At 49.5% G+C, this 23,586-nt stretch overlaps 1 protein-coding gene and 1 long non-coding RNA gene across 7 annotated transcripts in view; both read left to right on the top strand.

Moving 5' to 3' along the window:
- The window catches only part of exoc1 (exocyst complex component 1), a 25,180-nt gene continuing 1,594 nt past the window's right edge, over positions 1-23,586 (top strand). The window contains exons 1-19 of one of the 6 annotated variants that reach the window (XM_064333994.1): positions 3-161; positions 1,191-1,322; positions 1,926-2,056; positions 2,647-2,806; positions 6,512-6,529; positions 8,300-8,487; positions 8,846-9,073; positions 10,084-10,216; positions 11,382-11,491; positions 15,837-15,986; positions 16,409-16,514; positions 17,922-17,966; positions 19,351-19,514; positions 20,393-20,500; positions 21,120-21,196; positions 21,602-21,830; positions 22,274-22,457; positions 22,658-22,857; positions 23,221-23,415. In XM_064333994.1, coding sequence (XP_064190064.1) covers positions 1,199-1,322; positions 1,926-2,056; positions 2,647-2,806; positions 6,512-6,529; positions 8,300-8,487; positions 8,846-9,073; positions 10,084-10,216; positions 11,382-11,491; positions 15,837-15,986; positions 16,409-16,514; positions 17,922-17,966; positions 19,351-19,514; positions 20,393-20,500; positions 21,120-21,196; positions 21,602-21,830; positions 22,274-22,457; positions 22,658-22,857; positions 23,221-23,415 — 2,550 coding nt within the window. In that variant the 5' untranslated portion in view covers positions 3-161; positions 1,191-1,198. Of the gene's footprint in view, positions 162-1,190; positions 1,323-1,925; positions 2,057-2,646; positions 2,807-6,511; positions 6,530-8,299; positions 8,488-8,845; positions 9,074-10,083; positions 10,217-11,381; positions 11,492-15,836; positions 15,987-16,408; positions 16,515-17,921; positions 17,967-19,350; positions 19,515-20,392; positions 20,501-21,119; positions 21,197-21,601; positions 21,831-22,273; positions 22,510-22,657; positions 22,858-23,220; positions 23,416-23,586 lie in introns of those variants that run through there. The other 5 variants (XM_064333995.1, XM_064333999.1, XM_064333997.1 and 2 more) reach the window with 5 other exon arrangements.
- Positions 6,536-8,292, top strand: LOC135254056 (uncharacterized). The gene is made up of 4 exons (XR_010329755.1): positions 6,536-7,289; positions 7,394-7,589; positions 7,641-7,789; positions 7,840-8,292. It is a non-coding gene; the product is annotated as an uncharacterized LOC135254056 (long non-coding RNA).

The raw sequence follows: 23,586 nt of genomic DNA on the forward strand, positions 1-23,586 counted from the left end.
GTCATCTGACTTCCTTCTTCTACCCCGGAAACAGGAAACTCCTGGCTAAAACAGGCAAAATAATGGATGTTTAGCTGCGGGCTGTTTTTGCATGGAACAAACGGAAGATTTCACATATCGCATTTAAACATTCAAATACTGCTCGCAAAGCCACTCTTAAGGTAAGTAGCTTTGTCTCATTTAACAGCCTTTAGATTCACTCTGCAGTTCTTTTCTCAGGTTGAGTCTGTTTACAAGATTTCGCCCTGTAGCAGGGCACGGAGCCCCGCGGACAGGCTCTGGTCGCAGGCAGGAACGTAACGGAAATACCGCTGGTAACATTTCAGACCACTACTAGCATAATGTGACTGCTACTTTACCCAGCTGTCAAGCTATAAGAAAACACAGGGAATAATACATTCGATTTAGATTTGTTACGTTAAGCTAACTAGCAGCTTCATATTTTTAGTACATGTTAGCTCGCTAACATTATAGTCCCACCATTTAACGTTAGCTAGTTTGCCAGTGAATGTAGAAATACAGCCCTACCTAGCTACGGATAGCCAGCTGGTTATAAATCAAATAAAATAAAAACCAAAAAAGTCCTCTTATACAAACGATCCACAAATGCTTAGCGACTGACTCAAGAGTTTGTGTGATTGTAGCGCCAATTGTAATGAGGCCTATCAATAATATTTATCAATCATTTAAAATATCTTTTATTTATTAATAATTTTCCCAAAGAAACAGCAACTGCAGGAAGGTGTCGCGCTGTTTCGCTGACACCTTCACATATGGATGTCATGCTAATTGTGCTGGTGTGAAATCAGTGGGGTCACCTATTCACTGGATCTTGTCCAAAGCAAGAGCAAGGGGGGCGGGGCACACAGGGCCATGTGTGACATGTGACTGCATGCCCACTGTGACTGTTCTTCAATATGGCAAATGAACTTCCTGGACAAATGTACATATTCATTTAGCAAATATCCAAAAGTGTGGACCAAAGGCAGTGTTATATAAAACTGTTCTCAAAATTAAACTTGTCGTTTTTATTTTCATCAGAATGTTTTCTCCTAAAAAGTAATTAATGTGCGAGTGTGTGTGTGTGAGCAAAATAGCTCACTTGTTAGACAGACACCTGTCGGTAAAGTGTGCAGACAGAAAATTGAGCACTCAGTTGTTACTCTGAGATATGTGGTGTGATTTTTCAGCAGCAAAGATGACGGCCATCAAGCACGCACTGCAGAGAGACATCTTCACCCCGAACGACGAGCGGCTGCTCAGCATCGTTAACGTCTGCAAGGCTGGGAAGAAGAAAAAGAACTGCTTCCTGTGTGCTACAGGTAGGTCAGCCCAACTGCTTCCTGTGTGCTACAGGTAGGTCAGCCCAACTGCTTCCTGTGTGCTACAGGTAGGTCAGCCCAACTGCTGGCTGTGTGCTACAGGTAGGTCAGCCCAACTGCTTCCTGTGTGCTACAGGTAGGTCAGCCCAACTGTTTCCTGTGTGCTAGAGGTAGGTCAGCCCAACTGTTTCCTGTGTGCTAGAGGTAGGTCAGCCCAACTGTTTCCTGTGTGCTACAGGTAGGTCAGCCCAACTGTTTCCTGTGTGCTAGAGGTAGGTCAGCCCAACTGTTTCCTGTGTGCTAGGGGTAGGTCAGCCCAACTGTTTCCTGTGTGCTAGGGGTAGGTCAGCCCAACTGCTTTTGACGAGTTTTCCAGTAAATGTGGAAATCTACCTAGCTGCTAAAGAATGGGGTGGGGGGGGTCCTAATAAACTAAAATAAACTTCCTGTGTGCTACAGGGAGGTCAGCCAAACTGCTTCCTGTGTGCTACAGGGAGGTCAGCCAAACTGCTTCCTGTGTGCAACAGGGAAGTGTGTGTGTGTGTGTGTGTGTGTGTGTGTGTGAGGCAGTGTTTTTACGTACGTGTGTGTGTGTGTTTGCAGTGACCACTGAACGTCCGGTCCAGGTGAAGGTGGTCAAGGTGAAGAAGTCTGATAAGGGAGATTTCTACAAGCGGCAGCTGGCCTGGGAGCTCCGGGACCTGACTGAGGTGGATGCCAAGGATGCCAACAAGGTCAGAGACATGACCGCTACGCAACTGCTACCCCACCGCTATCCAAATGCTATCCAACTGACTGCTACCCAACCACAATACACACTTGTATACACAACCACACGCCCATGTCCCTAACCATAAGGCTAAGCTGCTGCCATCTGACCATTACTGAACCGATACAAGACCGTTACTCAACCGGGACTAGACCATTACTGAACCGATACTAGACCGTTACTCAACCGATACAAGACCGTTACTCAACCGGGACTAGACCATTACTGAACCGATACTAGACCGTTACTCGACCGTTACTCAACCGGTACTAGACCGTTACTCAACCGGGACTAGACCATTACTAAACTGATGCAAGACCGTTACTCAACAGGGACTAGACCATTACTGAACCGATACAATACCGTTACTCAACCGGGACTAGACCATTACTAAACCAATGCAAGACCGTTACTCAACCGGGACTAGACCGTTACTGAACCGATACTAGACCGTTACTCAACCGGTACTAGGCCATTACTCAGCTGGTACACAGCCTGCAGGCCCTGAGCATCGCCCTCGTACCCCAGCCTTCCCCCTCTTTCTGTGCTATGCAGGAGAACCCGGAGTTCGACCTGCACTTTGAGAAGGTGTACAGGTGGGTGGCCAGCAGCACGGCGGAGAAGAACGCCTTCATCTCCTGCATCTGGAAGCTCAACCAGAGATACCTGAGGAAGAAGCTGGAGTTCGTCAATGTCAGCCCCCAGCTGCTGGAAGGTGGGAGCAGCACCCCCTGCAGGTGCCTTAGTGCACTGCAGCCAGACCATGACTGGCCTTACAGAATATCCTTACACGCCCCCACCCTGAGACTCCACCTTTACACGCCCCCACCCTGAGACTCCACCTTTACACGCCCCCACCCTGAGACTCCACCTTTACACGCCCCCACCCTGAGACTCCACCTTTACACTCCCCCACCCTGAGACTCCACCTTTACATGCCCCCACCCTGAGACTCCACCTTTACACGCCCCCACCCTGAGACTCCACCTTTACACTCCCCCACCCTTACACACACCCCCACACTTACACATCACCCTTACACACCCCCACACTTACACACACCCACCTTTACCCATCCCCACACTTAAACACACCCACCCTTACACACACCCACTCTTACACAACACCCTTACACACACCCACTCTTACACACCACCCTTACACACCCCCACACTTACACACACCCACTATTATACACCCCCACTCTTACACACCACTCTTACACACCCCCACACTTACACACACCCACTCTTACACACCACCCTTACACACCCCCACACTTACACACACCTACTCTTACATACCCCCACACTTACACACACCTACTCTTACACACCCCCACACTTACACACACCTACTCTTACACACCCCCACACTTACACATCACCCTTACACACACCCGCTCTTACACAGCACCCTTACACACCCCCACCCTTACACACACCACCCTTGCCCATCCCCACACTTACATACCACCCATGTCAAAGTAAATCAAATCAACTTTATACAGAAAACTGTCACAAAGATGCTTTCCAGAGTAGCAGAAAATGGGCAAAGATACAGAGCAAACGGAGCAAACACAGGCCTGAATCGAGAAATAGCATGTACACGATGCAAGAAACTCCCAGTGGGGAGAAAATCCGAGAAAGAAAACTCCCCAATGGGAAGAATTCTCAGGAGGAACCCAGCTACTGAGGGGGAGCCCATCCTGCACTGGCCAGCCTGGGGGTAAAGTAGTGGTAGAATGTACATAATATAAACGTAATAAGAGATCTATCACAGCAAATAAAATGGGTTAAGTAGGATACAGTTGACTAAACTAACTGATAGAATATAGTAGAAGGCTTGATTGTGTAGTTCAGCCTAGTGCGGGTTTGAGAGGCTGGATGATACATCTGCAGCTCCAGGCTTTGTGAAGACATTGCTAGGGGAGGAACAGGGCTATAGTGGTCCATGATTGCAGGGTGAAGGACAGGGCTGGAGCCATCCTGTGGCCTCAGGGTGAGGGACAGGGGGTTGGAGGGATCCTGTGGCCTCAGGGTGAGAGACAGGGCTGGAGCTATCCTGTGGCCTCAGGTGAGAGACAGCTGGAGCGGTCCTGTGGCCTCAGGTGAGAGACAGAGCTGGAGCGGTCCTGTGGCCTCAGGGTGAGAGACAGGGCTGGAGCGGTCCTGTGGCCTCAGGGTGAGAGACAGGGCTGGAGCTATCCTGTGGCCTCAGGTGAGAGACAGCTGGAGCAGTCCTGTGGCCTCAGGGTGAGGGACAGGGCTGGAGCTATCCTGTGGCCTCAGGGTGAGGGACAGGGCTGGAGCAGTCCTGTGGCCTCAGGGTGAGGGACAGGGCTGGAGCTATCCTGTGGCCTCAGGGTGAGGGACAGGGCTGGAGCTATCCTGTGGCCTCAGGGTGAGGGACAGGGCTGGAGCAGTCCTGTGGCCTCAGGGTGAGAGACAGGGCTGGAGCGGTCCTGTGGCCTCAGGTGAGAGACAGAGCTGGAGCGGTCCTGTGGCCTCAGGGTGAGAGACAGGGCTGGAGCTATCCTGTGGCCTCAGGGTGAGGGGCAGGGCTGGAGCGGTCCTGTGGCCTCAGGGTGAGAGACAGGGCTGGAGCGGTCTTGTGGCCTTAGGGTGAGGGAGTGGTGTGAGCCCCATGGAAAAAGAAACAGAAGATGAGGTTAGGCACTGTAACTATTGTCAACACACTGAGCAAATGTAGTCTCTGTGCCAAAGACCTAGAATAAACACATGGATTGAAGCTCCATCCAGCTACTATACAATCTTCTGCTACCAGTGAACAACCTATGATGGCTAAGTCAGCCACTACTGGGTAGGTGTGGGTGGGTGGTGTATGAGATGAGTGTAGGTGTGGGTGGGTGATTTATGAGATCGGTGTAGGTGTGGGTGGTGTATGAGGTGGGTGTATGTGTGGGTGGGTGGTGTATGAGATGAGTGTAGGTGTGGCTGGGTGGTGTATGAGATGAGTGTAGGTGTGGGTGGGTGATTATGATCGTATGGGTTGGGGGTGTATGGGTGGGTGATGTGTGGGTGGGTGGTGTATGAGATGAGTGTAGGTGTGGCTGGGTGGTGTATGAATGTGGGTGTAGGTGTGGGTGGTGTATGAGGTGGGTGTATGTGTGGGTGGGTGATTTATGAGATGGGTGCAGGTGTGGGTGGTGTATGAGGTGGGTGTATGTGTGGGTGGGTGGTGTATGAGATGAGTGTAGGTGTGGCTGGGTGGTGTATGAGATGAGTGTAGGTGTGGGTGGGTGATTTATGAGATCGGTGTAGGTGTGGGTGGTGTATGAGGTGGGTGTGTGGGTGGGTGGTGTATGAGATGAGTGTAGGTGTGGCTGGGTGGTGTATGAATGTGGGTGTAGGTGTGGGTGGTGTATGAGGTGGGTGTATGTGTGGGTGGGTGATTTATGAGATGGGTGCAGGTGTGGGTGGTGTATGAGGTGGGTGTATGTGTGGGTGGGTGGTGTATGAGATGAGTGTGTGTGTGGGTGGGTGGTGTATGAGATGAGTGTAGGTGTGGGTGGTGTATGAGGTGACTGTAGTTGTGGGTGGTATATGAAGTGGGTGTAGTTGTGGGTGGTGTGTGAGGTGGCTGTAGGTGTGTGTGGGTGGTGTATGAGAGGGTGTAGTTGTGGGTGGTGTATGAGGTGGCTGTAGGTGTGTGTGGGTGTATGAGGTGGGTGTAGGTGTGGGTGGGTGGTGTATGAGATGACTGTAGGTGTGGGTGGGTGGTGTATGAGATGGGTGTAGGTGCAGGTGGTGGATGAGGTGGGTGTATGTGTGGGTGGGTGGTGTATGAGATGAGTGTAGGTGTGGGTGGGTGGTGTATGAGATGACTAGGTGTGGGTGGGTGGTGTATGAGATGAGTGTAGGTGTGGGTGGGTGGTGTATGAGATGAGTCTAGTTGTAGGTGGTGTATGAGGTGGGTGTATGTGTGGGTGGGTGGTGTATGAGGAGGGGTTGAATGTGGTTGGGTGGTGTATGAGGTGGGTGTAGTTGTGGGTGGGTGGTGTATGAGGTGGGTATAGGTGTGGGTGGGTGGTGTATGAGGTGGCTGTAGTTGTGGGTGGTATATGAAGTGGGTGTAGTTGTGGGTGGTGTATGAGGTGGCTGTAGGTGTGGCTGGTGTATGAGGTGGCTGTAGGTGTGTGTGGGTGGTGTATGAGAGGGTGTAGTTGTGGGTGGTGTATGAGGTGGCTGTAGGTGTGTGTGGGTGGTGTATGAGGTGGGTGTAGTTGTGGGTGGTGTATGAGGTGGCTGTAGGTGTGTGTTGGTGGTGTATGAGGTGGTTGTAGTTGTGGGTGGGTGGTGTATGAGGTGGGTGTAGTTGTGGGTGGTGTATGAGGTGGGTGCTTGGGCTCTCAGCTTTAACAGTGTTTACTCTTCTTTCTCTATCGTTCACTGGCCAGAGCTTCCTAAAGCTGAAGGTAATTCTCCTCTCTTCACTTTGCCTGTTCCCTCCATAGTTACAGCGTCTTCCTCTTGCCTTGGGTCACCTCTCAACCGTGTCCATGACGCTCACTCATTACTGTGGAAACCCTCAGCTGTGTCTGGCTGTGTTTGTGTGCTGAGGAGTTAGTGTGATGTTGTGTGTGTGTCCCGTTTAGAAATTTAATGTGAATTGTACCTGGTGGTTTTGTCGCAGAAGTTGACAGGTGTGGCCCCTGTGTAATGCAGTGATGTCATCATCAATTTTTTAATCACCTCATACCTACCAAGTCACGTGAGTCATGGATGAGTGTGTTGTCTGGTGTGATGTCTGAGCAGGTGATTCAGTGATGGCCATTACATGTCTGTGTAGTGGTAGTCTCTATCATTTTTTGGCAACAGATTTCATTCAAATTGTCCGTTATCCTCAATTCAGTTCAATTCAGTTCAGGTGTTCTCCAGGTGTGTGTATAGAGTGTGTTCTCAGAATGTGTGTGTGTAGTCTGTGTTGTCTGAGTGTGTGTGTGTAATGTGTGTAGAACGTGTTCTTAAGATGTGTATTTAGTGTGTGTTCTCAAGGTGTGTGTGTAGAGTGTGTTTGCTGGGTGTGTGTGTGTGTGTAGTCTGTGTTGTCTGGGTGTGTGTGTATAGAGTGTGTTCTCTGGGTGGGTTTTTAGTGTGTGTCCCGGGTGTATAATGATGCTCTGGCTGTGTGTGTTTCCTGCAGAGTCAGGGGAGAGTCAGAGTGTGTGAGGAGGTGTGTGTGTTTCCTGCAGAGTCGGTTCCCAGCGGGGAGAGTCAGAGTGTGTGAGGAGTGTGTGTGTTTCCTGCAGAGTCAGGGGAGAGTCAGAGTGTGTGAGGAGGTGTGTGTGTTTCCTGCAGAGTCAGGGGAGAATCAGAGTGTGTGAGGAGGTGTGTGTGTTTCCTGCAGAGTCAGGGGAGAGTCAGAGTGTGTGAGGAGGTGTGTGTGTTTCCTGCAGAGTCAGGGGAGAATCAGAGTGTGTGAGGAGGTGTGTGTGTTTCCTGCAGAGTCAGGGGAGAGTCAGAGTGTGTGAGGAGGTGTGTTGGTGTTTCCTGCAGAGTCAGGGGAGAATCAGAGTGTGTGAGGAGGTGTGTGTGTTTCCTGCAGAGTCAGGGGAGAGTCAGAGTGTGTGAGGAGGTGTGTGTGTGTTTCCTGCAGAGTCAGGGGAGAGTCAGAGTGTGTGAGGAGGTGTGTGTGTTTCCTGCAGAGTCAGGGGAGAGTCAGAGTGTGTGAGGAGGTGTGTGTGTTTCTGCAGAGTTCAGCGGGGAAAGTCAAGTGTGTGAGAAGGTGTGTGTGTTTCCTGCAGAGTCAGGGGAGAATCAGAGTGTGTGAGGAGGTGTGTGTGTTTCCTGCAGAGTCAGGGGAGAGTCAGAGTGTGTGAGGAGGTGTGTGTGTTTCCTGCAGAGTCAGGGGAGAGTCAGAGTGTGTGAGGAGGTGTGTGTGTTTCTTGCAGAGTCAGGGGAAAGTCAAAGTGTGTGAGAAGGTGTGTGTGTTTCCTGCAGAGTCAGGGGAGAGTCAGAGTGTGTGAGGAGGTGTGTGTGTTTCCTGCAGAGTCAGGGGAGAGTCAGAGTGTGTGAGGAGGTGTGTGTGTTTCCTGCAGAGTCAGGGGAGAGTCAGAGTGTGTGAGGAGGTGTGTGTGTTTCCTGCAGAGTCAGGGGAGAGTCAGAGTGTGTGAGGAGGTGTGTGTGTTTCCTGCAGAGTCAGGGGAGAGTCAGAGTGTGTGAGGAGGTGTGTGTGTTTCCTGCAGAGTCGGTTCCCAGCGGGGAGAGTCAGAGTGTGGCGGGAGGTGACGAGGACGCACTGGAGGAGTACCAGGAGCTGAGTACGCGGGAGGAGCAGGACATTGAGGGCATGATGGAGGTGTGCGAGTACGCTGTCTCCAACGCAGAGGCCTTCGCTGAGAAGCTGTCTCGAGAGCTGCAGGTCCTGGACGGGGTGAGTCAGCGAACGAGCTGTACAGAGCCCTGGAGTAGGTGTGTAGAGGGATGTGTTTAACATTGTGGGATGTGTTAAACACAGAGGGATGTGTTAAACGCTGTGGGATGTGTTAATGCAGAGCTGTGAGGTCAGTGCAGCGCTGTGAAGTGAGTGCAGTGTTGTTAGGTGAGTGCAGTGAGGTCAGTGCAGTGCAGTGAGGTCAGTGCAGTGCTGTGAGGTGAGTGCAGTGCAGTGAGGTGAGTGCAGTGCTGTGAGGTGAGTGCAGTGCTGTGAGGTCAGTGCAGTGCTGTTAGGTGAGTGCAGTGCTGTGAGGTGAATGCAGTGCAGTGAGGTTAATATGTTGGCGGTCTGGCAGGCGAATATCCAGTCGATCATGGCGTCAGAGAAGCAGGTGAACACGCTGATGCAGCTGCTGGACGAGGCGCTGGCCGAGGTGGACACCATCGAGGGGAAGCTGAGCAGCTATGAGGAGATGCTGCAGAGCGTGAAGGAGCAGATGGACCACATTTCCCAGAGTAACCACCTCCTGCAGCTCAGCAGCACCAACAACCTACGCCTGCTGGACGACATCACCTTCCTAGTGGTGAGCATACCCGGCGTAATACACTATAATACACACATGCACACAATATAACACACACATTATAACACTATAATACACACACGCACACCATATAACACACACTATAACGCTGTAATATGCGCAGACACACACACACACACTATAACGCTGTAATATGCTCAGACACACACACACACACACACACACTATAACACTGTAATATGCGTAGACACACACACACACACACACACTATAACGCTGTAATATGCTCAGACACACACACACACACACACTATAACACTGTAATATGCGCAGACACACACACACACACACACACTATAACGCTATAATATGCTCAGACACACACACACACACTATAACACTGTAATATGCGCAGACACACACACACACACTGATGCTCACATGTGCACACCAGGGCTGTCAAAAAATATTTGAAGTTCGAAAACTATTCGAAAATCTTTTCTTTTTTTTAAGTTTGAACCTAAATTTGAGCATTCGAATATTAGTTTTGGATCCCGTGTATTGTAATTAACATGCAGGCTTAATTTCATGCGGCGAATCATGTTCATGCACGCAAAGTTCATTTCCTGTGCTAACGTTACTTCCTCTGTCAACAAAAAACGTTCTGCCCTGGATCCAGTGCAAGTGGATCGTCTGGTTTTCCTTGGCAATGACCTCCGTGATACTTTCAGCTCCATGGACACCTAACGTTACTGGTCAGCTAGTCTCTTTTTTCACTTCGTTCAACAGATCTGGTCAGCTAACAATTTAGGCTAATATGTTTCCTTTCTGTTCTGAAGATTTTGATAAAATTGGATGATGAAAGAATATTCAAACTCAAATTCATGGCACTTTTGACAGCCTTAGTGCGCACACACACACACACTGATGCGCACACCTCTACATACACACACACGCACACACACTGATGCTCATGCCTCCACACACGCACGCACACACACACTATAACGCTGTAATACACACTCACTCGTGGTCTCTCTCTGTTGTAGAACTACATGGACCTGTCTAAGGGGCACATCAGAGCTCTGCAGGAGGGAGACCTGGCCTCCCCCAAGGGCATCGAGGCCTGCATCAACGCCTCTGAAGCCCTGCTGCAGTGCATGAACGTAGCACTCAGACCAGGTGTGTGTGTGTGTGTGTGTGTATGTGCGAGTGTGAGAGAGTGTGTGTGTATGTGCGAGTGTGAGAGAGTGTGTGTGCGTGCGTGTGAGTGTGTGTGTGTGTGTGTGTGTGAGAGAGTGTGCGTGTGCGTGTGCGTGTGCGTGTGCGTGTGCGTGTGAGTGTGAGTGTGAGTGTGAGTGTGAGTGTGAGTGTGAGTGTGAGTGTGAGTGTGAGTGTGAGTGTGAGTGTGAGCGTGTGCGTGTGCGTGTGCGTGTGCGTGTGCGTGAGAGTGTGTGTGTGTGCGTGCGTGCGTACGTGTGAGTGAGAGTGTGTGTGTGTGAGTGTGTGTGCGTGTGTGTGCGCGCGTGTGTGTGTGTGAGTGTGTGAGAGTGAGAGTGTGTGTGTGTGCGTGAGTGTGTGTGTGTGTGTGTGAGAGAGTGTGTGTGTATGTGTGTGTGTGAGAGAGTGTGTGTGTGTGCGTGTGAGTGTGTGTGTGTGTGAGAGAGTGTGTGTGTGTGTGTGCGTGTGCGTGTGCGCGTGCGCGTGTGCGTGTGTGCGTACGTGTGAGTGAGAGTGTGTGTGTGTGAGTGTGTGTGCGTGTGTGTGCGCGCGTGTGTGTGTGAGAGTGTGTGAGAGTGAGAGTGTGCGTGTGTGCGTGAGTGAGAGTGTGTGTGTGTGTGTGCGTGCGTGTGTGAGTGTGTGTGCGTGTGTGTGCGCGCGTGTGTGTGAGAGTGTGTGAGTGTGAGTGTGAGTGTGTGTGCGTGTGCGTGTGAGTGTGTGTGTGTGTGTGCGTGAGTGAGAGTGTGTGTGTGTGCGTGCGTGCGTGCGTACGTGTGAGTGTGAGAGTGTGAGAGCGTGAGAGCGTGAGAGCGTGTGAGCGTGTGAGCGTGTGAGAGTGTGAGAGTGTGTGAGAGTGAGAGTGTGAGAGTGTGTGTGCGTGTGTGCGTGTGTGCGTACGTGCGTACGTGTGAGTGTGTGAGTGAGAGTGAGTGTGTGTGCGTGTGTGTGCGCGCGTGTGTGTGAGAGTGTGAGAGTGTGTGTGTGTGAGAGTGTATGAGTGTGTGAGTGTGTGAGTGTGAGAGTGTGAGAGTGTGAGAGTGTGTGTGTGTGAGAGTGTGTGAGAGTGAGAGTGAGAGTGTGTGAGAGTGAGAGTGTGAGAGTGTGTAATATTAGTATGTCTTTGCAGGGCATGATAAGCTCCTTGCAGTGAAGCAGCAGCAGCAGCTCTTCTGTGAGCTGAGAGACGGTTTCTCCCGCAGACTCACCAACCACCTCAACAACGTCTTCGTTCACCAGGTAACGCCATGTACCTGACTGTCTGTCCTCCTCTTCTCCCTTCCTCCCTCTTTCCACCCTGTCTCTCTTACTCTCTCTTTCTCTTCCACCTTCTCTCTCTCTGTTTTTCTCTCTCTCCCTCTTTCTTTATCCTTCTCTCTCTTTCTCTGTTTTTCTCTGCCTCTCCTTCTCTATCTGTCCCTCTCTTTTGTTCTCGCTTTCCCTCCCCCCATCTGTAGCGGTGCTGTAGGCTCAGGTGTGTGGAACAGGTGTGTTGTGCTCTAGACTCAGGTGTGTGTTGTGCTGTAGACTTGGGTGTGTGGTACAGGTGTGTGTTGTGCTGTAGACTTGGGTGTTTCGTACAGGTGTGTGTTGTACTGTAGGCTCAGGTAGGGCCTATGTGGTACAGGTGTGTGCTGTGCTGTAGACTCAGGTGTGTGCTGTGCTGTAGACTCAGGTGTGTGGTTGTGCCGTAGGCTCAGGTGTGTTGTGCTATAGGCTCAGGTGTGTGGTACAGGTGTGTTGTTGTGCTGAAGGCTCAGGTGTGTGGTACAGGTGTGTTGTGCTGTAGGCTCAGGTGTGTGGTACAGGTGTGTTGTGCTGTAGGCTCAGGTGTGTGGTACATGTGCGTTGTGCTGTAGGCTCAGGTGTGTGGTACAGGTGTGTTGTGCTGTAGGCTCAGGTGTGTGGTACAGGTGTGTTGTGCTGTAGGCTCAGGTGTGTTGTGCTGTAGACTCAGGTGTGTTGTGCTGTAGGCTCAGGTGTGGTACAGGTGTGTTGTTGTGCTGAAGGCTCAGGTGTGTGGTACAGGTATGTTGTGCTGTAGGCTCAGGTGTGTGGTACAGGTGTGTTGTGCTGTAGGCTCAGGTATGTGGTACAGGTGTGTTGTTGTGCTGAAGGCTCAGGTGTGTGGTACAGGTGTGTTGTTGTGCTGTAGGCTCAGGTGTGTTGTTCTGTAGGCTCAGGTGTGTTGTGCTGTAGGCTCAGGTGTGGTACAGGTGTGTTGTTGTGCTGTAGACTCAGGTGTGTTGTTCTGTAGGCTCAGGTGTGTTGTGCTGTAGGCTCAGGTGTGGTACAGGTGTGTTGTTGTGCTGTAGGCTCAGGTGTGTTGTGCTGTAGACTCAGGTGTGTTGTGCTGTAGGCTCAGGTGTGTTGTGCTGTAGGCTCAGGTGTGGTACAGGTGTGTTGTTGTGCTGTAGGCTCAGGTGTGTTGTGCTGTAGACTCAGGTGTGTTGTGCTGTAGGCTCAGGTGTGTTGTTGTGCTGTAGGCTCAGGTGTGGTACAGGTGTGTTGTTGTGCTGTAGACTCAGGTGTGTTGTGCTGTAGACTCAGGTGTGTTGTGCTGTAGGCTCAGGTGTGTTGTTGTGCTGTAGGCTCAGGTGTGTTGTTGTGCTGTAGGCTCAGGTGTGTTGTGCTGTAGGCTCAGGTGTGTTGTTGTGCTGTAGACTCAGGTGTGTTGTGCTGTAGGCTCAGGTGTGTTGTTGTGCTGTAGGCTCAGGTGTGTTGTGCTGTAGACTCAGGTGTGTTGTGCTGTAGGCTCAGGTGTGTTGTTGTGCTGTAGACTCAGGTGTGTTGTGCTGTAGGCTCAGGTGTGTTGTTGTGCTGTAGGCTCAGGTGTGTTGTTGTGCTGTAGGCTCAGGTGTGTTGTGCTGTAGACTCAGGTGTGTTGTGCTGTAGGCTCAGGTGTGTTGTGCTGTAGACTCAGGTGTGTTGTGCTGTAGACTCAGGTGTGTTGTTGTGCTGTAGGCTCAGGTGTGTGGTACAGGTGTGTTGTTGTGCTGTAGGCTCAGGTGTGTTGTGCTGTAGACTCAGGTGTGTTGTGCTGTAGGCTCAGGTGTGGTACAGGTGTGTCACTGACAGGTTAAAGAGGCCTCTTTCTCATGTCACCTTGTTAGTTCAACCACTTCAGTCACTTCAGAATGAGCATCCCCCAGTTCTACAGGTCCTCTTGTCTGTCCCTTCCAGTGAGTACCCCTGCACCCCCAGTTTTATTTAACCAGAGGGTGTGTGACCTGTGACCTCTGACCTGTGGCCGTGCAGAATGTGACCCCAGTCCTATGTGCATGAGAGAGCATGCTCAGTGTGCTCCCTGGAGAATCACACCCGTGCTTCCCACTGACTGAAACTCACTTCAGATACTATGCTGTTTACAGTGTGGTGGAGTGCAGCACATTGTGCCCGTGTGTGGGAGAGCATGGTTGTGTGTGGTAGAGAGTGGTTGTATGTGAATGTGTGTTGTTGTGTGTAGTAGATTGTGGTTGTGTGCGATAGTGTAGTTGTGTATGAGTGTAGTAGACTGGTTGTGTGTGGTAGTGTGATTTTGTGTATGGGACGACATAGCTCAGGAGGTAAGAGCGATTGTCTGGCAGTCGGAGGGTTTCTGGTTCGATCCCCCACCCTGGGGCGTGTCAAAGTGTCCCTGAGCAAGACATCTAACCCCTAATTCCTCCCAACGAGCTGATTGGTACCTTGCATGGCAGCCTTTCACCATTGGTGTGTGTGTGTAAATGGGTGAATGATAGGCAGGATAAAAGCGCTATATAAATGCAGTCCATTTACCATTGTGTGGTTTTGTGTAGTAGATTGTGGCTGTGTGCGGTAGTGTGGTTGTGTATGTGCGTGATAGACTGTGGTAGTGTGCTTTTGTGTGGTTTTGTGTGGTAGATTGTGGTTGTGTGCAGTAGTGTGGTTGCGTATGAATGAGTGTGGTAGAGCAGTGTTGTGTTAGAATGAGCAGTAATGTGTGACTGTGTGTTATAGAGTGTTGTAGAGTAAAACAATACTCCAGCAATTTAGTAAGTAAAGGTGCTTCACCAGTGGGACATTTGAACATTTAGCCATAATTAGTATTTGCATTGGCACGAGAATGCGCAACCATGACTTTTAGCTTCTGGTAGCGAGAGCAGACCAGGTGGTCTCTGATATTCCTATTTCATTAGCTCCCTGGATCCTCATTCGTAACCCTGCCACTGTCTGTGAGAAGGCACTGACGGTCAGTCAGTGTGGCCTCTTTGGTCTCTCACGCAACACACACACATTCGCACACATAATCAGGCACACACCAATAGTGTTGATTGGGAAATCTTTGACTTGCAGTTAACCCTTGCAGAGCATGTTGGGTATTGTAGTTCTGACATTAGCATGTGCTCTGTCTAACTGCTCTGACCTCAGTGAACTGAATGGCGTGTGTGTGCATGTGACAGTGTAGATCTGGTTGGGAGAGCACATACTGTTCCTGTAGTCCGCAGCATGCAGGTAGACCATCACCCAGACGCTTGACTCATAGGAAGAACAGGAAGACCGGTACGCGTCGCATGGAAGGAGGAGGGGTGTATTTGAGGGGATAGTTGTGTGGGGGAGTGATTGCATGATTGTGATGCAGTGCTTGGGTTTGATTGTGTGCAGGGTGTGATCAAGGTGGGTTGTGCTGAGGGTTGTTGGGGTTCAGTGGTGCAAATGTACATTTAGATGTATTTTAAGTGTGTGTTAAATGTTTGTGCAGTGTTGAGTGTTTGTATTTATACAGTCTGAGTGCATGTTAAGTACTGAGTGAGGGTTGAGTGTGGAGATTTGAATGTGTGTTTGTTGAGAATATGTAGTGTTAAGGATATATGTGTGTTAAGTGTTGAGTGTGCACTGTGTTGAGTGTGCGCTGTTTTGAGTGTGTGCTGTGGTTGAGTGTGTGTAGTGTTGAGTGTGCACTGTGAGTGTGTACTGTGGTTGAGTGAGTGTAGTGTTGAGTGTGCACTGTGTTGAGTGTGTACTGTGGTTGAGTGAGTGTAGTGTTGAGTGTGCACTGTGTTGAGTGTGTGGTGTGGTTGATTGTGTAGTGTTGAGTGTGCGCTGTGTTGAGTGTGTGGTGTGGTTGAGTGAGTGTAGTGTTGAGTGTGCACTGTGTTGAGTGTGTGCTGTGTTGAGTGTGTGGTGTGGTTGAGTGTGCACTGTGTTGAGGGTGCACTGTGTTGAGTGTGTGTAGTGTTGAGGTTGCACTGTGAGTGTGTGGTGTGGTTGAGTGAGCGTAGTGTTGAGTGTGCGCTGTGTTGAGTGTGTGCTGTGGTTGAGTGAGTGTAGTGTTGAGTGTGCACTGTGTTGAGTGTGTGGTGTGGTTGAGTGTGTAGTGTTGAGTGTGCGCTGTGTTGAGTGTGTGGTGTGGTTGAGTGAGTGTAGTGTTGAGTGTGCACTGTGTTGAGTGTGTGCTGTGTTGAGTGTGTGGTGTGGTTGAGTGTGCACTGTGTTGAGGGTGCACTGTGTTGAGTGTGTGTAGTGTTGAGGTTGCACTGTGAGTGTGTGGTGTGGTTGAGTGAGCGTAGTGTTGTGTGCACTGTGTTGAGTGTGTGCTGTAATTGAGTGTGCACTGTGTGCTCAGGGCTATGATCAGAGCTCCAGTCTGACGCAGCACACTGCTGAGCTGACCCTGCCCAAACACAGCGCCCTGCATCGGGACCTGCTGCGCTACGCTAAGCTCATGGAGTGGCTGAAGAACACCCAGCGGGAGAAATACGAAGGGCTGACCGGGGTGAGCAGTCATCATCATCATCATCTTTATTATTATCATCATCATCTTAATCATTATCATCATTATCATCTTTATCATTATCATCGTCATCATCGTCATTATCCTTCTAAACATACTCATAGCATCCATTATCACCCCTGAAATCATCACATTATGAAGTTCAGGTATGGTACCCGTCTCTCTGCTCTCTTCCTTACTGTACGCAGAATTTCTTCTCATTAGTGGAGATCCCATAAGCATCTTTAACTATAACTTACACTCCTGTACACAAACACACCCTCTACACACACACATGCATGCATACACACGTACGCGCATGGACACACATGGACACACACTCACAAACATGTACACACACACACGTGTGCACGCACACACATTAAATCTGGGAATCAGTTTGATTTTGCTGTTTTCTGTTTCAGACCTATGTTGATTATATGACCAGACTATACGAGCGGGAAATTAAAGATTTCTTTGAGGTGGCGAAAATGAAAATGGCGGGTACAAGCAAGGAGGGGAAGAAGTTTGGTGAGTGTTGGGAGGGATTCTGGCCCCTAGATAAACAGCTGATGGCATGCATATTTGTGTAATATAAGGATTTGTAACATAATGGTGTAGGAGAGTGTATGTTCTGAATTCAGATGTACTTTAGGCACAGTAAACTGAGAAATGAAGACTCTGTTTCCTGTGCTACATTATGGCATATGCTTCCTGGTCCCAGTCACTAAGGGGTGGGGTTAGGGGTAGGGCTAACCATGTTTACTGTGTGTGTCTCAGCTCTTTCCTGGTTTCCTATATGATGTCATCACACACATCACAGGAAGGGCTGCTCTGGTTGGGGCCCCAGGGTTAGGGCTGCTCTGGTGAAGGCCCCAGGGTTAGGGCACCCTGGTGGAGGCCCCAGGGTTAGGGCTAGTGTGTTAGTAAGCGGTGATGTCAGCGCTGGTTATTTGCCGGTGTGTTAGTAAGCGGTGATGTCAGCGCTGGTTATTTGCCGGTGTGTTAGTAAGCGGTGATGTCAGCGCTGGTTATTTGCCGGTGTGTTAGTAAGCGGTGATGTCAGCGCTGGTTATTTGCCGGTGTGTTAGTAAGCGGTGATGTCAGCGCTGGTTATTTGCCGTGTGTTAGTAAGCGGTGATGTCAGCGCTGGTTATTTGCCGGTGTGTTAGTAAGCGGTGATGTCAGCGCTGGTTATTTGCCGGTGTGTTAGTAAGCGGTGATGTCAGCGCTGGTTATTTGCCGGTGTGTTAGTAAGCGGTGATGTCAGCGCTAGTTATTTGCCGGTGTGTTAGTAAGCGGTGATGTCAGCGCTGGTTATTTGCCGGTGTGTTAGTAAGCGGTGATGTCAGCGCTGGTTATTTGCCGGTGTGTTAGTAAGCGGTGATGTCAGCGCTGGTTATTTGCCGGTGTGTTAGTAAGCGGTGATGTCAGCGCTGGTTATTTGCCGGTGTGTTAGTAAGCGGTGATGTCAGCGCTGGTTATTTGCCGGTGTGTTAGTAAGCGGTGATGTCAGCGCTGGTTATTTGCCATGCTCAGTGCAGTACCAGCCTCCTCATTCACTCTGTCTCATTCAGGCTCTGCTGTAATACTGCAAAATAAGGTTTTATGTCTGATTTTCCAACCCACTGCCGCTTCACAGATGGAAAGGGGTGTAGTCTTTGCACGGCCTGTTTGTGTTAAATTAATAAATGTGTTTTATTAATCTCTCACAGCTCCTGCTTCTGTCCATTCCTTTCTGAAAACAAAGTGTTTGTGCTTGTGTTCATAGAGCAGCCATGCGCTAGCTCGCACTAAGCTTACTGGATAGATTTACAGCACGTGCAGTGCATGTCTGTCACTGTCTGATGCTAATACCTGACTTGGCCTCACCCTGCCTGTCTGTGACGCACGGCTAACACATCTCTGTCTCCCTCACTGCGCTCTAATGGCTGCCAGCTACGCTGCCCAGGAAAGAGAGTGCTCTCAAACAGGAAACCGAGAGTAAGTATGATACACCCCATAATCCCTCACCATCAACTCCCAGAATCCTTCACTTTGACCCCAAACTCCCATGATCCCTCACTCTGACCTCTAACTCCCATGATCTCTCACTGTGACCCCAAATTCCCATGATCTTTCACTCTGACCTCTAACTCCCATGATCCCTCACTGTGACCCCAAATTCCCATTATCCATCACTCTGACTCCTTACTCCCTGATTCCCTCACTGTGTCCCTTAAAGGGAAGTAAAGCACTCTGAATAGCATGGATCATGAGCTTTTTACCTTTAATGGCCCTGCGTTCAAATCTGAAATTGACGTGTATTTTCATGAGAAATAAAGAACAGTTTGAATTTTGGCCACTAGGGCACAGCCATCTTGGAACACGCTAGATTGTGAGGTCAGGTGAATGGTTTGTCTCGGCGGCTCAGCTGAGGGGCTGTTGCTAGGGCTACACTGCTGATGATGATGGTGGAGAGGAAGCTCGAAACAGACGACCCGAGCAGGGTCCTTTGAGCAGTAGGGTGGTAATCTCGTTTCTGTGAACTGCTTGAGGAGTCTGTGAGTGTGTGAGTGTAGAAGTGTGCTGTGAGTGAGTGTGTGTGAGTGTGCTGTGAGTGAGTGCGGTGTGAGTGTGTGTGTGCGTGTGTGTGAGTGAGTGTAGTGTTAGTGTGTGTGTGTGCTGTGAGTGAGTGCGGTGTGAGTGAGTGTAGTGTTAGTGTGTGAGTGTGCTGTGAGTGAGTGCGGTGTGTGTGTAGTGTGTGTGAGTGTAGTGTTAGTGTGTGAGTGTGCTGTGTGTGAGTTTAGTGTGAGTGTGTGTGAATGTAGTGTGAGTGTGTGTGTGTGTGTAGTGATAGTGTGTGTAGTATGTGTGAGTGTGTGTAGTGTGTGAGTGTGTGTAGTATGTGTGAGTGTAGTGTGTGTGTGAGTGAGTGTGTGTGTGTGTGAGTGTGTGTAGTGTGTGTGAGTGTGTGTAGTATGTGTGTGTAGTGTGTGTGAGTGTGTGTAGTGTGTGTGAGTGTGTATAGTGTGTGTGAGTGTGTGTAGTATGTGTAGTATGTGTGTAGTGTGTGTGAGTGTGTGTAGTGTGTGTGTAGTATGTGTGAGTGTGTGTGTGTGTGAGTGAGTGTATGTGTGTGAGTGTGTGTAGTGTGTGAGTGTGTAGTATGTGTGAGTGTGTGTAGTGTGTGTGTAGTGTGTGTGAGTGTGTGTAGTATGTGTGAGTGTGTGAGTGTGTGTAGTATGTGTGAGTGTGTGTAGTGTGTGTGAGTGTGTGTAGTGTGTGTGAGTGTGTGTAGTGTGTGTGTAGTGTGTGTAGTATGTGTGAGTGTGTGTGAGTGTGTGTAGTGTGCGTGCTGAAGCACTGTGTGTCTGTGATGCTGCAGGCCTGCACGGGAGCTCTGGGAAGCTGACAGGCTCCACCTCCAGCCTGAACAAGCTGGCGGTGCAGAGCTCCAGCAGCCGCCGCTCACAGTCCTCCTCTCTACTCGACATGGGCAATATGTCCGCCTCCGACCTGGACGTGGCCGACAGGACTAAGTTCGACAAGGTGCCCTGACCTGGCCCCGCCCACACTGACACTGAGTGTGTGTGTATTTGTAGATATTTGAACAGGTCCTCAGTGAGTGTGTGTGTATTTGTAGATATTTGAACAGTTCCTCAGTGAGTGTGTGTGTATTTGTAGATATTTGAACAGGTCCTCAGTGAGTGTGTGTGTATTTGTAGATATTTGAACAGGTCCTCAGTGAGTGTGTGTGTATTTGTACTCAGTGAGTGTGTGTGTATTTGTAGATATTTGAACAGGTCCTCAGTGAGTGTGTGTGTATTTGTAGATATTTGAACAGGTCCTCAGTGAGTGTGTGTGTATTTGTAGATATTTGAACAGGTCCTCAGTGAGTGTGTGTGTATTTGTAGATATTTGAACAGGTCCTCAGTGAGTGTGTGTGTATTTGTAGATATTTGAACAGGTCCTCAGTGAGTGTGTGTGTATTTGTAGATATTTGAACAGGTCCTCAGTGAGTGTGTGTGTATTTGTAGATATTTGAACAGGTCCTCAGTGAGTGTGTGTATTTGTAGATATTTGAACAGGTCCTCAGTGAGTGTGTGTGTATTTGTACTCAGTGAGTGTGTGTGTATTTGTAGATATTTGAACAGGTCCTCAGTGAGTGTGTGTGTATTTGTAGATATTTGAACAGGTCCTCAGTGAGTGTGTGTGTATTTGTAGATATTTGAACAGGTCCTCAGTGAGTGTGTGTGTATTTGTAGATATTTGAACAGGTCCTCAGTGAGTGTGTGTGTATTTGTAGATATTTGAACAGGTCCTCAGTGAGTGTGTGTGTATTTGTAGATATTTGAACAGGTCCTCAGTGAGTGTGTGTGTATTTGTAGATATTTGAACAGGTCCTCATTGAGTGTGTGTATTTGTAGATATTTGAACAGGTCCTCAGTGAGTTGGAGCCCTTGTGTTTGGCGGAGCAGGACTTCATTAGCAAGTTTTTCAAGCTGCAGCAACATCCCGGCCTTGGAGGATCACAAGTGAGTGTGGATAAATTAGGGGTGTGTCCAAACCTGAGCAGCCCTTTCTGAAATTTGTGTACAGATTTTTTCGTCCTACGGTTGATTTTCTATTTTTTCTTCCATTGGAAGGTCATGGAAATCACATTTTTCTAGGCTACAGAATATAAGTTGTGATTTGCTTTGAGCATTGAAAAGAATAATAATTGGATAATGCATTTCAGTTTCTATGTAACTGACTCATTTAGACTACATCAATACCCCAGGCTGGCCAGTGGAGGATGGGCTCCCCCTCTATAGCCAGGTTCCTCCCAAGTTTGTTCTCACCACTGTTTGAGTGTTTTTCTTCCCACTGGACAATTTTTTTTAACTTCAGTTGCTCACTTTTCAGGGGTTCAGCCCTAGCCTAGCCATTTCCTCTGTAAAGCATTTTTGTGATGGTGTTTCTGTAATCAGTGCTATACTAAGATAATTGAATTGAGTAAAATTGAGCTGAATTGAATATACTGTTCACATAGGGCGGGTACATGTCTGTCTGAGGAAGACTGGTAGTACTAGCTAGCCAGCAGTTACATAGCGTGTGCATATGGTTTTATTGTTTATGAGTGTATTTGGGTTTATTATTGTGGCTGTTTTGCAGGGGAATGGGAGTGATGTTGATGGGACGTTGCAGACCAGAGCGCCCCCTCATGGAGAACACAGACATTCCATGTCTGAGTAAGGTTCTGGCTTCCTGTGCAGAGAATCAGCTCAGCACTTCACATGAAACGCCAATACACAGAAAACAGAGGCCTAGATCAACATTCAACATCAAACACCAATACACAGCACACACACAGGCCTAGATCAACATTCAACATCAAACACCAATACACAGCACACACAAAGGCCTAGATCAACATTCAACATCAAACACCAATACACAGCACACAGACAGGCCTAGATCAACATTCAACATCAAACACCAATACACAGCACACACAAAGGCCTAGATCAACATTCAACATCAAACACCAATACACAGCACACACAGAGGCCTAGATCAACATAAATAACGATGGATAGTATATTCCACTGTATTGAGATCTCTCTGTCTCTCTTTTCTCTCTCTCTCTCTCTCAGGAAAGACACTGTTCGGTGGATGATGAACAGTATATTCCACTGCATTGAGATAGAGCTGAACACTCTGATTGCGCTGGGTGATAAGATGGACAGCTTCCACTCGCTCTACATGCTGGTGAAAATGAGCCACCATGTCTGGACTGCGGAGAACGTTGACCCCGCCTCCTTCCTCAGCACCACCCTGGGCAACGTGCTGGTCACAGTCAAGAGGAACTTCGACAAGTGCATTGTGGGTACACGCTAAGTTTTCTGAGACCAAAGAGGAGGTGCATTTTGGGCAGTGTCTCAGGTGTTTGAGCAGGTGTACGTGTGGAATAGCCTCTTCTCCAGAACTCCCATGCTTCTTTTAAACTGCTCGTATGTCCCTGTCTCAGCTGATATAAGAATGTGAGCAGATTCCTTTGCACTGCCGTGTACATGAATCTGGCTACCTGAAGTCACAGGAAATGTGTACAGATGCTAAATATTTTTAAAGTAATGTGTCTCAACATGTAGTTCAGCCTCACAAAAGTAGCCTGTACGGTTGCACTAAAAATACATACTGGAGACTCATACTCGCAGCATTGAAAAACCATGGAAAATATGAACCTGATCTGAGTGGAACGCTCTCTCAAAGTTGGTTGCCATGGACACTGAACCCGTCTTTTGGGTGTGGCCGTTTTGTCTCTGCAGTCCAGTCAGATCCGGCAGATGGAGGAGGTGAAGATCTCCAAGAAGAGCAAAGTGGCCATCCTGCCCTTCGTCACCGGCTTCGAGGAGTTCGCCGAACTCGCTGAGACCATCTTCCGCAACGCCGAACGCCGCGGCGACCTGGACAAAGCCTACGTCAAGCTCATCAGAGCGGTCTACATGAACGGTAAAACCACCTTTCGCTCTACCGTAAGCCTTATCAGCGGTCTACATGAACGGTAAAACCACCTTTCGCTCTACCGTAAGCCTCATCAGCGGTCTGCACACATATAAACTGTGATTGGCTGATGTGAGTCGGTGTGCAGCTGTCTGATTGGCCGTGGGGAGTTGGTGTGCAGCTGTCTGATTGGCCGTTGTGCGTTTCAGTGGAGAAGGTGGCCATTGAAAGCCTGAAGACTCCACGGGACGTGGTGCTGATGGAGAACTTCCACCACATCTTCTCCACCCTCTCACGCCTGAAGATCTCCTGCCTGGAGGCGGAGCGGCGTGAGGCCAAGCACAAGTACACAGAGCACCTGCAGGCCTACGTCATCACCTCCCTGGGGCAGCCTCTGGAGAAGCTCAACGTGAGGAGCCCAGCCTCACACACCAGCACTGTGCACTGTTGTTACTGTACTGTCTATAACATTTTACTGCTGTGTGTGTGTGTGTGTGTGTGTGTGTGTGCGTGTGTGTGTGTCTCTGTGTGTCTGTGTGTCTGCGGGTGTGTGCGTGCGTGCGTGTGCGTGCGTGTACGTGCGGGTGCGTGCGTGTGTGTGCGTGTTTATGTGTGTGTGTGCGTGCGTGTGTGTGCGTGCGTGTGCGTGCGTGTGCGTGCGGGTGCGTGCGTGTGTGTGCGTGTTTATGTGTGTGTATGTGTGTGTGCGTGTTTATGTGTGTGTATGTGTGTGTGTATGTGTGTGTGTGCGTGCGCGTGTGTGTGTGTGCAGCATTTCTTTGAGGGTGTGGAGGCGCGTGTGGCCCAGGGAGTGAGGGAGGAGGAGGTGAGCTACCAGCTGGCCTTTAACAAGCAGGAGCTGCGGAAGGTCATTAAGGAGTACCCCGGCAAGGAGGTGAAGAAAGGCCTGGATAACCTGTACAAGAAGGTGGACAAACACCTGTGTGATGAGGAAAATCTGCTACAGGTGAGAAACACATCACTGATTTCACCCTTCAAAAACCACTTGAAAAAACCTGACCACTAATTTTACCCGACAAAGACATTTCATTCTTGCTTTCTGCAGTCAATTTTCCTATAGCCAATTGAACAGAACCTGGTTACAGCAGAACATGGCTATTTCAGCAGTTTTGTCACA

Source organism: Anguilla rostrata, chromosome 4 (genome assembly GCF_018555375.3).
Source record: "Anguilla rostrata isolate EN2019 chromosome 4, ASM1855537v3, whole genome shotgun sequence".
NCBI lineage: Eukaryota > Metazoa > Chordata > Actinopteri > Anguilliformes > Anguillidae > Anguilla > Anguilla rostrata.